The sequence below is a fragment of the Schistocerca cancellata genome, chromosome 10 (genome assembly GCF_023864275.1).
Source record: "Schistocerca cancellata isolate TAMUIC-IGC-003103 chromosome 10, iqSchCanc2.1, whole genome shotgun sequence".
In the NCBI taxonomy this organism is placed as follows: Eukaryota; Metazoa; Arthropoda; class Insecta; order Orthoptera; family Acrididae; genus Schistocerca; species Schistocerca cancellata.
This window is the reverse complement of record NC_064635.1, coordinates 87,705,945-87,721,433: the sequence shown is the minus strand read 5'-3', so window position 1 is coordinate 87,721,433 and position 15,489 is coordinate 87,705,945. Positions and strand designations below refer to the sequence as shown.

The window sequence follows — 15,489 nt, the reverse complement described above, 5'->3', positions numbered from 1 at the left end:
GTGGCCAAAGACCGAAATCAGCACTGAAAAGTAGAATAAACAGTTTATACAGTCAAGCGGAGGAACTTTCATTTATGCAAAGTAATGTGTTTTGGTATCACCAGTTTCTATATGACAAATTATCCAATGCAAGGTTACAGTGTCTTTGGACAGACTACTGTAAACTTGACTTCGTACCACTCCAAGTTTAGTAGTGAGTTACGTGGCACAAGGATGTAGGCAGGATTTTGTCGAAGGTGTGGGTGGGTGGGGGGGAGGGATTTGTTTTGTATTTCCTATAAGAACAATAAACTATTTTATTCGAAAATGATCTCAGAGGTTTCAGCAAGCAGAGGTATAATCTCATTACTTAGGAGTGTTGTACAGGATTATTCTAAATGATGGACCCATTTTCAAAAATTCGTATGTATTCAAGTACAAATCCAAGCTTTATACCAATGAAAAGAGGAAGTTTCAAAGTTTTTGGCGGCCGGCAGGCGGTGATGGTTTCAGAAGCAACCGGTAGAGTTCGCGCTCCAATAGGGCCGTTATTCCGTTTCAATGTCAGTTGTCTGAGAGCGACTCTGAAGCACGAGGTTTACTGCGTTCTTGAGCTCGCGAAAAAGGAGTCGCAAATTGTAGTGCAGCGGTCATTTCGTACTAAATTTGGTATTCAACCACCAACTCTCAAAAGCATTAGCCGTCTATTTAAGCAATTTAAATAGACTGGGAGTGTGTGCAAAGGAAAAGGCACAGGCCGACCGCGTGTGTTAGAGGATGGTGTCCGACGGATTTAAGAAAGTTTTGTGCGCAATCCCAGTAAGTCTACCAATAGAGCCAGACCCCCAACCACCCGTGTGGAAAAATTTTGAGACGGCGTTCGCTGTGCAAGCCCTACCGATTACAACTTGTGCAGCCTCTCAACTCCAATGACAAAGAGAAGCGTCTCGCATTTTGGGGTTATGTGCTAGCAAAGATGGAGGATGACGCATTTCTACAGCGTGCAATTATTAGCTATGAAGCGATGTTCCACTTTAGTGGAAAAGTCAATAGACACAGTGTTCGCGTATGGGGTTTGGAAAATCTACATTCACCATTGCAACACAAAAGAGACTCACCGAAGATCAATATGTTCTGTGCCATATCCTGTACAAAGGTTTATGGCCCATCTTTCTTTGCAGAAAGAACTGTAACAGGAATCACATACCTGGACATGTTGGAACAAAGGCTGTTCCTTCAAGTTATGGAAGATTCCCAGGACTTCATTTTCCAATAGGATGAAGCTCCGCCCCATTGGTACTATGATGTACGAGGCTTTTGGAATGGCTCCGTCCCTCAGTGCTGGATCAGTTGCAGGAGGCTTGAGGACCTGGCTCTGCACTTCTGGCCAGCGAGATCTCCGATCTCACACCGTGCGACTATTTATTGTGGAGTTATATGAAGGAAGCTGATTACGTCCCACCTCTACCAAACACTCTGAACTATCTGTGGAACTGGATCACTGCTGCCGTGCACTCAGTGGGACGAGTTTGGTTACTGTGTCAATGTTTACCATGCAGCCAACGGTGGCCACATTGAACATTTATCACATTTCTAATTATTAAAAAATAATGACTAAATGAATAGGAGTGCGGGTAAGCTACTACAAACAGCATAGTGAATCCATTATTGTGGCCAAGATAGACACGAAGCCCATGCCTTTTACAGTAGTACAAGTTTATATGCCAACTAGCTCTGCAGATGATGAAGAAATTGATGAAATGTATGATGAGATAAAAAAAATTATTCAGGTAGCGAAGGGAGACGAAAATTTAGTGGTCATGGGTGACTGGAATTCGACAGTAGGAAAAGGAAGAGAAGGAAATGTAGTAGGTGAATATGGATTGGGGCTAAGAAATGAGAGGAAGCCGCCTGGTAGAATTTTGTACAGAGCACAACTTAATCATAGCTAACACTTGGTTCAATAATCATGAAAGAAGGTTGTATACATGGAAGAACCCTGGAGATACTAGAGGGTGTCAGATAGATTACATAATGGTAAGACAGAGATTTAGGAACCAGATTTTAAATTGTAAGACCTTTCCAGGGGCAGATGTGAACTCTGACCACATCTATTGGTTATGAACTGTAGATTAAAACTGAAGAAACTGCAAAAAGATGGGAATTTAAGGAGATGGGAACTGGATAAACTGAACGAACCAGAGGTTGTACAAAGTTTCAGGGAGAGCATAAGGGAACAATTGACAGAAATGGGGGAAAGAAATACAGTAGAAGAAAAATGGGTAGCTTTGAGGAATGAAATAGTGGAGGCAGCAGAGGGTCAAGTAGGTAAAAAGACGAGGGCTAGTAGAAATCCTTGGGTAACAGAAGAGATACTGAATTTAATTGATGAAAGGAGAAAATACAAAAATTCAGTAAGTGAAGTAGGCAAAAATGAATACAAACGTCTCAAAAATGAGATCGACAGGAAGTGCAAAATGGCTAAGCAGGGATGGATAGAGGACAAATGTAAGGATGTAAACGCTTATCTCTCGAGGGATAAGATAGATACTGCCTACAGGAAAATGAAAGAGACCTTTGGAGAAAAGCGAACCACTTGTATGAATATCGTGAGCTCAGATGGAAACCCAGTTCTAAGCAAAGAAGGGAAAGCAGAAAGGTGGAAGGAGTATATAGAGGGTCAATACAGGGGTGATGTTCTTGAGGACATTATTATGGAAATGGAAGAGGAGGTAGATGATGAAATGGTAGATACGATACTGCGTGAAGAGTTTGACAGAGCACTGAAAGATCTAAGTCGAAACAAGGCCCTGGGAGTAGACGACATTCCATTAGAACTACTGACAGCCTTGGGAGAGCCAGTCGTGATAAAACTCTACCATCTGGTGAGCAAGATGTATGAGACAGGCGAAATTCCCTCAGACTTCAAGAATAATATAGTAATTACAATCCCAAAGAAAGCAGGTGTTGAGAGATGTGAAAATTACAGGACTATCAGTTTAATAAGTCACAGCTGCAAAATACTAACGCGAATTCTTTACAGACGAATGGGAAAACTGGTAGAATCTGACCTCGGGGAAGATCAGTTTGGATTCTGTAGAAAAGTTGGAACGCGTGAGGCAGTACTGACCCTACGACTTACCTTAGAAGAAAGATTACGGAAAGGCAAACCTACGTTTCTAGCATTTGTAGACTTAGAGAAAGCTTTTGACAATGTTGACTGGAATACTCTCTTTCAAATTCTGAAGGTGGCAAGGGTAAAATACATGGAGCGAAAGGCTATTTACAATTTGTACAGAAACCAGATGGCAGTTATGAGTCGAGGGACATGAAAGGGAAGCAGTGGTTGGGAAGGGAGTGAGACAGGGTTGTAGCCGCTCCCTGATGCTATTCAATCTGTATATTGAGCAAGCAGTAAAGGAAACAAAGGAAAAGTTCGGAGTAGGTATTAAAATCCATGGAGAAGAAATGAAAACTTTGAGGTTCGCCGATGACATTGTAATTCTGCCAGAGACAGCAAAGGACTTGGAAGAGCAGTTGAACGGAATGGACAGTGTCTTGAAAGGAGGGTATAAGATGAACATCAACAAAAGAAAGACGAGGATAATGGAATGTAGTCGAATTAAGTCGGGTGATGCTGAGGGAATTATATTAGGAAATGAGACACTTAAAGTAGTAAGTAAGTTTTGCTGTTTGGGGAGTAAAATAACTGATGATGGTCGAAGTAGAGAGGATATAAAATGTAGACTGGCAATGGCAAGGAAAGCGTTTCTGAAGAAGAGAAATTTGTTGAGATCGAGTATAGATTTAAGTGTCAGGAAGTCGTTTCTGAAAGTATTTGTATGTAGTGTAGCCATGTATGGAAGTGAAACATGGTCGACAAATAGTTTAGACAAGAAGAGAATAAATGCTTTCGAAATGCGGTGCTACAGAAGAATGCTGAAGATTAGATGGGTAGATCACATAACTAATGAGGAGGTAGTGAATAGAATTGGGGAGAAAAGAAGTTTGTGACACAACTTGACTAGAAGAAGGGATCGGTTGGTAGGACATGTTCTGAGGCATCAAGAGATCACAGATTTAGCATTGGAGGGCAGCGTGGAGGGTAAAAATCCTAGAGGGAGACCAAGAGATGAATACACTAAGCAAATTCAGAAGGATGTAGGCTGCAGTAGGTACTGGGAGATGAAGAAGCTTGCGCAGGATAGAGTAGCATGGAGAGCTGCATCAAACCAGTCTCCGGACTGAAGACCAACAACAACAACAATTATTAAATAATTATTAAAAACGAATTCATTACAGCTTATTACAAATTATTGAATTGGTAACAAACATTATGGGGAAAAACGTAGAAACTTCCTCTTTTCATTGATATAAATCTTGTTCATTTTAGATTTGTACTTGAATAAATACCAAGCTTTGAAAATGCGTCCATCGTTAAGAATAACATTGTATTTTGGCAAACCACTAAGAAGCACTCGTGCTCCAATCTCCCTTCACCCTCGAAAGTCATTTTACACCCTTCTTATGTCCGTCAGGATTTGAGCTGAGGAAGTGATCAAGAATGCATGAGCGCAAATTTTGAAACACCATGATTGTTACCGACGGGGCTTTTCGGATAGAAAGGTATAGAAGCTAGCACAATGTCTGGTGGTGGAACTGCAAAGGATGTGGAATTATTCAACTTTATACGTTCCTAAATTTCCTCATTTAAGTATCCATTTGTCACTTCTTTCAATATAAGAAATATCATTTTCTGCATTAAAGAATGTCTTGGCAGAGAAATGCATGAGCCTAAATGAGAATTTGGTTTATTATTTATTTATCATATGGCTTTTAGTGCCAGGAGTCTCCAAAGACATGCTCGGCTCGCCTTTATTGCAGCGTTTTTCATTTAAGCTGAGAGTCTGCACTTTTAAGGGAATTAGAATCTGCCAGGAAAGGTATTCAGAAGGAAGTGGTTGTGGCCTGTAGTAAGGGACCAACCCGGCATTAGCCTAAACTGAAAATGAGAAACCACAGAAAACCATTTCAAGGTTGCCAGCAGATGGATTAAAACCATGTTGCCTCCCAATCCAGTTGCGCAACACACAGAGCTACTCAAAGTCGGTGGAGAATGTGGAAAAACTGGTTGTCATACATTGTTTTAAAATAAATGCGCCCCAACAAAAGATTGAATTCTGACATTGCAGGTATTCGCTGTGCATGTTTAGTTATTTGATAGATGCATGCATATTTTGAGATTTAAGTGCGTGGAATTGCTGGCTTCAGTTAATGTACTACAACAGCGTCAATAGATTTTGGACGCAATGGGTAGGGAGAATGCAGGTCGCAGTTGGTTCAGACAGATTCGAGCATCCCGCTGAAAATTTTTTTAGAAAGGAACAAACTATATAGAATTTGATGTCATCACACGTACGTCTTCCGCTCTCCACGAACCCCTCCCCATCCTTCCGTATCGGGACTGGTGTTCATAACCGAGTTCCACCTGGGTGACCAGATTGGGCAGTATTTCACCATTTGGGCTGCTAATGATAGAATACTAAGCAAATTTTTAAAAATAAATTTGTGCGACATTTTTGTTGACCAATGCGATTTTTGAGTGACACAGACAAATAATCCAAGTGTATTTTTATGCACTGATTTCAATTTAATGTTGTTATTGACATTTACTTCTCCGCTGCCTTGTGAAGTACTGAAGTGTTCCAACGCCAAAGTTCTACCACCCAAATAACGACTATAGTGTTAACATTAAACTGCTATTGGTAATTATTTAGGCTGTTATAGTAGTGCGTACATATTTTTAACTCATCATAATGCTAGCAGACGAATCAAAGTCGGGTTTCCTCTTCTTTCGTGTTACAAACTTATCCATAATTAGAAATTGTCACAACAGCACACAGCACAAAACAATCAGTGGTAGCATTTACATTAAAATCAACTGCAAGTGAGAACTGAACTGAGTAACAAAACAGTGGTGGAGCAAGGCCAGCAACTAGTCTTGGCTAAAATATGGATGGGCGATAGCCGGTAGTGGTATGGCTTTTATAGACAGTTTAAAGCTATCGTTGGTCTTTATGATTATCGATAGTGCGTCGTATGATGGAAAATCAAAATATCTTTCAATTTTACTACACTGCAACTAGGTCTTGTGTGTTTCATTTAGGTGATTTTTTTTTTTTGGGGGGGGGGGGGGGGCTCTGCAAGCCCTGGACCCCCCTACCTGCTCTTATGTAGCTTTTGGGCGAACTAAATAATATGGATTGTTAGGTGTTATTGTTGTCGAGACAGAGGTAAGCTGGCGGCCGGCAGCAGCGGCGGAAAATATGAGGTGACACGTCGATCTAGGCAAATGTATCCAAACACAGTGATCATTGTATTGAGTACAAAACGGTGAAGATACATTGTGTAACTGAGGCAGCAGGCTAAGAGATTAGTAAGTGAGAACTACTAAATGATTACATTTAAGAAGTGTTCTTGACCGTGAGTAATAACTGTAATAGGAATTGCATTACTGACCCCGGCTGCCGAACTTACCAAGATGGCGCCTCCTGGCCATCAATGCCACGTGGTCATTTCATTTTTTTCCATTGGCAGAATGCCGTCCCCAGCAAAAATACATCGTTCTTACATTCTAAAGCCATGATTTCACCCACCTTGACCACTTTCCAGAATAAACTAATACATTACAACAATATTTAAACAAAAATAAATAATATTAACATTCTGTCACACTCAGACTGTTAAGTCCCATAGCGCTCAGAGCCATTTGAACCATTTTTGAACACTCAGACTCTACACAATAAATGTAAATAAAGGTTTGCCCATTAACAAATAAGCCAGTATTCTTCTGCAAGGGTGTTCACAATAAATGACGACAGTGTGTCGTTAGATGTAGTTTAAACAAATATTGAGGGCTGCTTGGCAGAAGCATCTTTTGGTACTCTTTTACAAACATAGTGTCTGGCCACTTTTTAAGCTGTAGGGGGTTGCCCACAGCCTGACGCATCTTGTCATGGTCCGTGCGGCTCCCTCCGTCGGAGGTTCGAGTCCTTCCTTGGGCATGGGTGTGTGTGTGTCGCCCTTAGCGTAAGTTAGTTTAAGTTAGATTAAATAGTGTGTAAAAGTAGTGTGTAAAAATCGTAGAGGGAGACCAAGAGATGAATACACTAAGCAGATTCAGAAGGATGTAGGCTGCAGTAGGTACTGTGAGATGAAGAAGCTTTCACAGGATAGAGTAGTATGGAGTGCTGCATCAAACCAGTCTCAGGACTGAAGACCACAACAACAACAACAACAACAAATTATTTGTTGGCTGAATATTGTCAGTTATCTGTAGTTCTTCTACATTGTGGGAGGTTCAGGTATAATATTTGTTTGCATCTCCCTGTCTTGCACTTTTCTCTTTACTTCCACATAGTTTTTGGTTTCCCCTTCGACACTGGCCATGTGTTCCTATCTTCTTTTCTTGCCATTCCTTCACCCCCTCCCCCCATCCTGAGTTACATGGTGGAGTCAGCACAGCACTTGTGTCTCAAAATGTGGTGTATCGACTTTTCCTTTTTGATGATGTGGTTTCTTTTCTTCCTAACTTTTACTAGCTGCTACTTGTTCTTAACCTTGCCCTACATGCTCTCATCCTCTAGTTTCCACCTATCATAAATTTCCAGTGCTCTAGAATTCTTTCCACAAATTTTTGCAATACTTGGATCTCTGCACGATATAAAAGTGTACCCCATGTGTAGCATCTGGCTAATCTTACCCTCAATTGCAATTTCCTCTTTGTGTTTTATGGCTATTGCCTGTTTTCCATCATATGTCCATGACAAAATTTAGGGTCACTGTTATAATGTTTCTCAAGTACTTGAATTTTGAAATCTGGATTTAATGGTACATAAACGATGCATTTTAATACCACATGCATTTGGTGGAGGCAGCAATATTTAAAAATAAAACTTCAATACTTAGCTTTGGTTGTGAGATTATTTAGGTACTGGTATCACAAAAAAGTTACACTGTTTCTCACAATTCACACTTTAGTGCACTGATTATTGATTATCGGTTTTTGAATGTAGCTGCGTGAGCTGATTGAGGTGGGGAGGTGGTAAAGAAGGATGCATGAAGCAAGGAGGGCATAGTGGGATAGTGCAAGGCAGGGGTTGACATACAATGACTCAGTGGCTATACAAATTCTGAGGGGGATATATGATAAAAAAAGACACTGAAATGTGGTGAAAGGCGAGGAAAAAAGAGAGAAAGGTGCTGATGGAGAGGGAGCTAGGGCCGTTCGTAATGTTGTGTGCCAGATTGTTGGTAGACATGTACTTTGTTTTCTAAATGATCCTTCTGCTTACGCTGTTTCTTTAAGAATTTCTATTTCTCTTTGTGCTGTTTTGAATATCGTGAATCACAACGCCATCTCCAAAAGCTAAGCAGTCTGTCCTGACAATGGTTCATGCTAATTTTGTGTTTGCCAATTATAAGCTCTTATTTTAGTTTTCAGCTGTATTATATTACTTTTTCTAAGACACATAATATTAATTCACTTCTGTTTTAGTGTCAAAATGTCTTCCAAAATTACTCACAGGAGATTTACTATAGATTTTATACCATTTAGTGTTTAACTAATAATTGCAGTGGTTTTGAGATCCAGGCCCTGTTCTTTCAGGCTTTTTAAAAGATATTTATGGGCTACTGAGTCATAAACTGTTTTAAATTCTTCAAAGGTACAAACTACTTTCTTATTGTACATTTTTTGATGTCTTAGAATATTTCAGAATTATACTTTCCTCTGGGCAAGATCTGTTTGGTCTGAAATCTGGTAGATATTTGTCAATTTTGCTTTCAAGTTATGCTCAATCCAGGAGACATTGAGATAGAATATTGTGTTGGACAGTTCTGCTATCTTCTTATGTAGTGAATGTATCAATGCAGTTTTTCTATCATCAGGATTGTTATTTTTACTATTATTAGTATTATAATTATTATAGGAGCTCTTAATTCTATTTCAGGAGCTCAAAAATGAAATGGAGTCAACAAGCAGTGAACCGGAAAGGTACTGTACAGTTTCTTGTATCTCTTGTTTTGTACTTTGTGCATAAGTTGTGTGCAGCTTCACATTTAAGCGACTCAGCAGAATCTCTGGCTATACATACAAATTCACAGTATAATGCATGCTGTTGATTGGTGTCTGTAATTTTGCCGTGTCCATTCTGCTGACTCACAGCCAAAGTCTCTTGTTCCACAAATGCATACTTATAATTAGTTAATGTCTATATTGTTAGGGAAATACCACACTTTGAAGTACGTGTATCTTTGGTAAAATAGTTCATTTATTGAGACCAAGAGCAGCATATGAAAATATAACCTCACTCTTCACAGTCTATACATTTATAACTTAACATTAATTGTTATGTTTTAACAATAATTTCAGTTCTATTATCATCTTGCTCGATAGATACATTTTTGCAACATTTATGTCATGATATACACAATACATAGCAATTGGCGCTCAGTTTTTGATTTTGAGGACACAATATTGTTAGAAAACTGATGACTGTAGTCTTCACAAAGCGAATGTTCAGCCACTCATGAAATATTAGCATTTAGCATATTCTTTGTCTTCCATTGGTGTTCGCATGAAAACATCAAATCCATACGTGCTCAGCTCTTCCAAAAGCTGCCTCAGGTTGTGTAAAGAAGATGTACAACATGACACAAATGCTCAGATGTAAAATGTTTATATCATTAGTCACCCAAATATTCCAGATGGAACACACCTATTTGACGTCTCGATATAATATTCTTCATGGTTGTGATCTTTTAGAACAAACTTTATTGCTCAGGAGAACAAGCCACTGACACGTACAGTAATGCACAGGTCCTAAAACTCAGTACCTTTTAACTGTAGCTCCTACTTTCTACAGTTATGTACATATTTCAGAGAGAGCACAATGTCAATATGAGTTGCAGGCAGTGACATTCCTTCACACCTACGTTCCAGCAGTAAGCAGTTTTTCAAATTTTGAAGAAAAAAAATTAATTATGTACAGTCCTCTTGGTATGAAACAGGCAATAGGGGTATCCCACCATGCAATAGCAGATGGTAAATCAGATGCCTGATTGTTATTGCATAGTGATATAGACCATTGTTCAGATAAATAAACTGGTGAGCCAAAAAATTTTGATCGCTGCCCGCTGCAGAAATACCTATCACCTGGTGACATTATAGGGGCATTATGCGGAATTTGCAATACACCCTGTTGTCCTGGAGTACATGTGTAAATGGTAAATAACAAGTAATACCTGGAAAAGCATAACTATGGGTGCCTCTTGTGGGGAAGTTTGTGTAGCATTAGTTCGTCATACCAAGGGTCCCGTGTTTGAGCCCTAGTCATACCAGATTTTGTACTATAATGTGTGTGAAATGGTTTATGGCACAATATGTTCCTGGTTTGTAAAAAAAACTGTTTGGAGTTTATAGCAATGTTGTATTGGGAGTCCACTTTTGCTTCGCTTATTTGAAAGTTACAAATCTATAGAGGACATTTATAGTTTCACTGAATAAACATAAACAATCAGAACGGAAGACTATGCAATGGTGACCTTCATACAGCATCCCCAGGAGGTTCGATGTGTGTACAATGTAGGCATCAAATTATGGACAAAAACGAAAGCAAAACAGTTAAACTTCTCAATCTTTGACGCAAGTTGCAGTTGGGTCTTGCGCTGCAAGCGTAGAAACAATATTGTAAGCCATAAAGTCAAATCTTTTGTTACAGCGAAAATGTACCAGAACAGAAACAACGCCAGAAACGGTAGAGGACTGGCAACAAACAACTCTTGCTAACATAACATGTCACATACATGCAGATATGTATCTAAAACGCCAAAGAAATTGGATTCAGTACGGAGATGACTGTGGGTCGCACATTTGCTGCTAGAGATTGTAGACACATTGTAGGGATTGTACAGTCCATTCACGTGACAGAGCCTGCAGCTCATGGTCTAGTGACTAGCATTGCTGCCACTGGATTACGGGGTCCCATGCTCGATCTCCTGGCCAGATTGGAGATTTTCTCTGCTTGGGGACTGGGTGTGTTTGTTGTCCTCTTCATATCATCGTCATCATCATCGTCATCATCATCATCACTCGTAGCAGTGGCTAGATTGGACTGTGCAACAATTGGACTGTGCAACAATTGGACTGTGCAACAATTGGACTGTGCAACAATTGGACTGTGCAACAATTGGACTGTGCAACAATTGGACTGTGCAACAATTGGACTGTGCAACAATTGGACTGTGCAACAATTGGACTGTGCAACAATTGGACTGTGCAACAATTGGACTGTGCAACAATTGGACTGTGCAACAATTGGCACTTTTCATGGGCACTGATGACTGCGCAGTTGAGCGCCCCAAGAAACCGAGTATCATCATCACGTGACAGCCCATACACACACTAACAATTGGCACTTTTCACGGGCACTGATGACTGCGCAGTTGAGCGCCCCAAGAAACCGAGTATCATCATCACGTGACAGCCCATACACACACTATTATTACATTGCTTTCACAGACAGACGACTTACTCCAGAGCTGTTTGTAAGTCCTTCAAGAGTAGTGTATGCGTCAATCCATGTTTCCAGCACCAAATTTAACTGTCAATTCTCACTCCTCCAGTAAAATGAACTGTTCAGAACACTTCTACAAGAAGCGGAAGTGAACAAGTCTGTGGAGAGGAACTACTACTAATACTGGTTTCCTACGGGTCCCACAAGGACGTCTGTGGTTTTCGTGACCTGCACGTACAAAATAATGTACTAGAAGACAAAATCATAATTCCAGCAAAGACAAACTCCATTCATCAATCGCTCGATCTTCATTTCTTCAGAATGTGCCAGCGTGTGATACGTAAAATCTCTAGATTCTTCAGAAGAGATTAATGTGCAACAACGGAATAATTTTCTTAAGCTACAGTCCCTCACATAGTCAGTTGTCTTCCACGTTTCTGTAATTCCCACAATAATGGCTGGATAATGGCTAAACTCGTTGAAACTTCGAAACAGCTCTTTTTAAGACACAAGCCTCCATTTGCAATTTACACGTTGGGTGCGCAAATGTGGGATTCATCAAGTGTGTTTGGTGTACAAAAGTAATTTGCTTCACACACTTCTTTGTACGCAACCACTATTGTGAAACCTTTATTCCTGAATGAACGACACTGCGTATGTGGTGGTGTGCTAATTCTTGAATATTATGATGCTGTTAATATTATTATCACTAGCGAACCCGGCAGTGCTTCCCAATTGCTAAATGTGTATGCAAACTGTATGTACATCGTAATCTTTCTCCACCCCCCTCTCTAGTCCTGCCCTCCTCCCCCTCCTTTTGTCCATCTCCTCTTTCCGCCCCCCCTCCATCACACACGCACACATACTCCCCCTCTGTCCACCAACATGTTGCACGGATTGGGAATCTCAGCGCAGAATTGACCCCTGCACGATGCTTTTTATTGAGAAACTGAACGGAAATGTTAATAAGATCGGAATACTTTGAGTCAATGGGTATGAACACAGGTCCCAGCTTCTGAATCAGCAGCAAAAAACAGCATACCGCACACTGATGACAGCAGTTAACGACGGATACTCTACATCTCTTATCCCAAGCTCCCTCATCTCTCTGTTCACATTCTCCTCCCCCGTCTTTATATCCATTTCTTCCCCCTTTCTCTGTCCATTTCCTCCTCCTCCTCCTCCTCCTCCTCTTTTTCTTTTTCTTCTGCTTCTTTGTCTTCTCTCTTCTGTCTGACCATATTCCCTGTTCTTGTAAACTGAACCTTGATTGGAAACAGAAGTCAAAAACAGAACAATTTCAGTAAAATCATGGATTTATTGAAATGAAGTTAATCGGAATTCATTGTTTCGACAATAACTTGTTGGTGTTTTTAATGTGTTCATCGCAACGCTTGGTAATGGACGATTATTTTTTGTCTTCTCTTCCGGAGAGAAAACGAATATCTCCAGTGGTTTCCGACTCTCGAGCATGCCACGTACAACTGCAAATCGTAAAAAAAATAAAAAATTAAAAGAAACATGGCAATCGAGGCTTAATCCACACACTTCCAACGTCTGGCCTTGCGATTTTTAAGCAAGAAATCTGACATCACGGAACTTTGCGTAGATACCGTGTTCTGCCCCTGTCTTGTTTGAGCCAATCTGTAGAGACTCCAATGCCCTGACCCCCCCCCCCCCCAAAAAGGCGTGTCTTATGATACTCTGAGATCGTGCAACTTCCTGTGAATGGTGAATGGAGCATTCTGATTGATTCTTACTGAATTTACCCGCCAAATTGTTGCTGATGGCATAGGAGCTCTATGTGCCACTTTCTCCAAACGGAAAAATTACAAGAATTCCGGCGGAAAACTATTTTTTACAGATCTAAATTGCAAAAGTGGTCTTTAGATCATGAGATATGGAAACTATCGCCAAAGACATTTCGTCAGTTGCACTGCTCTGCTAACAGTCGAGCCAAGTTTGAATTTTTCGGCGAGAAACCGGTCTCCAGCCAAGCGAAATCACCACAAACTATTGTACCACCATACCATTTCATTATAGTAAATACAATTTGTATCCTGCACTACACAAAATCATCACTTGTACCTCCTGCATGTAGCTGTCAAACACCAGACACTCATACATATACCGTGAAGATGCACAGATCCCAAAAACATAAGCACATGCACTGTGTACTGTTACAGCACTCGATATCACTTGCGAGATCAGTCGGTCATCCACCACAGCCAGCTGTGAGAAGGCAGCTGCCCCCACACACGCTGGCCTGAAGCGGAGTCAGAGCACCCTCTGCCACAGTGACCACTCTCCAAACTGGTATAAGACGGCTGGTCTGGTTACCCCAGCATAAAGGTGTCCACAAGTGTTACTGTTTTCGGTCTGGCGTATTTGCTGCCATGATTTCTGCAAGAAGTTGTGACTATCTCCAAGCTCTGGGATTATGAGAACATTCACTTTCTGATTTCTGTCGATGAGAAATGCCTCATCAATTATAAATTTACTTACCAATCTCTTAACTGATATCAGCTGCAATTTGCTATTTTACACGCTAAAAATGACGTGTTTGTGACACTTTTATGCTGAAATCATCGAACACACTTGTGGACTCTGCTGCCTCATATTCAACTGTTGTCAAGTAAACAACCCAGTTTAAATTTGGTTGGGATATCTTAGGTGATGATCCACGTAGCGGTCAGTGAAGATGTACCACTACCTCAGAAATTATTGAAGAAGTGCATAAAATGGTAATGGAAGATTGGCAACTGGAAGTACGAGAACTTGCTGAAGCTGCAGGGATATCAACTGAATGGGCACATCACATTTTAATAGTGGAGCTGGATATGAGATTGGTGTCACAATTCTTGACGCATAATCAAAAACCGTTAGAATGTAGAAGTCTGAACACTTTTTGATCCATTTTCAGAGCAACCAACAAGATTTTTTTACGCTGGTTTGTGGCCGCAAATAAATCTTGGGTCTCCACTGTACGCCAAAACAAGCCAAAGGGGTGGAAACAAATTGATTCACCACCACCACCACCTCCTCCAGCACCACCACAAAAGGAAGCAGTCAACACAGTTGGCCGGAAAGATCGTAGCGTCAGTCTTCTCTCTGGTTAAACAGTTGTGCAACAATACGCTGTTGATCTTCGGGACCAACTACAGCAAACGATATGTGGAAAAAGGCCCGGTTTGGTAAGGAAGGAAGTCATCTTTCATCAAGACGGTACACGCCAACACCAAAATGCTATTGCCATGACAAAAATACGTGAACTGGGATACGAATTATTACCACACCCGCCTTACTTTCCTGATTTGGCTCAGTCAGACCTCTGTCTCCTCGCCAGTCTCAAATTATCGTCGGTAGACTGAGAAATGAAGAACTGACGGCCTGAAGTTAATGGGTATTCTGCAGGCCTGGAGAAATCTGATATTAGAGGTGGGATCTAAGCATTGAAACATAGCTGAACCCAGTGGATTAGTGTACAGGGAGACTACATTGAAAGTTTGACTGAGATAATTCCTTTCTGTTGCATTCCGAAAGCTTTTCAAACTACACTCCTATAATATGCTTCTTATTTATGAAATACTTGTTCATATTCTCTAATTTTCTGTGGGAAAAGTTGCGTTTATATGAAATTTCCAGAGTATTCATTCATGAAGACATTGTAGCGTATTTCATTCATATTTGTGGCTCTGTTTGCATTTATTCTACGATTATGCAGGTACCTTGATATTTTATTAAACTTGGGTTGCGCAATACATTCTAAGACACAGAAAACGACATACCGCGAAGGAGTCATGCAAATTGGTCACAAATTGATATTCATACAGGTATCGACCTAAAATGCAAAATTGTAAACTTTGGCAGCCAGTGGATGAATGTGTGATACTGCAACGTAATTTCACCTAATAGCTGGAAAGGATTGTAAACA

At 40.5% G+C, this 15,489-nt stretch overlaps 1 protein-coding gene across 6 annotated transcripts in view; it reads left to right on the top strand.

Annotated features, from left to right (window-relative positions):
- The window catches only part of LOC126106409 (gastrula zinc finger protein XlCGF57.1-like), a 327,990-nt gene that overhangs the window by 146,770 nt on the left and 165,731 nt on the right, over positions 1 to 15,489 (top strand). For all 6 annotated transcript variants that reach the window (XM_049912684.1, XM_049912683.1, XM_049912681.1 and 3 more), the window contains one exon: positions 8,991 to 9,034. In XM_049912684.1, the coding sequence (XP_049768641.1) occupies positions 8,991 to 9,034 (44 nt within the window). The remainder of the gene's footprint in view (positions 1 to 8,990; positions 9,035 to 15,489) is intronic.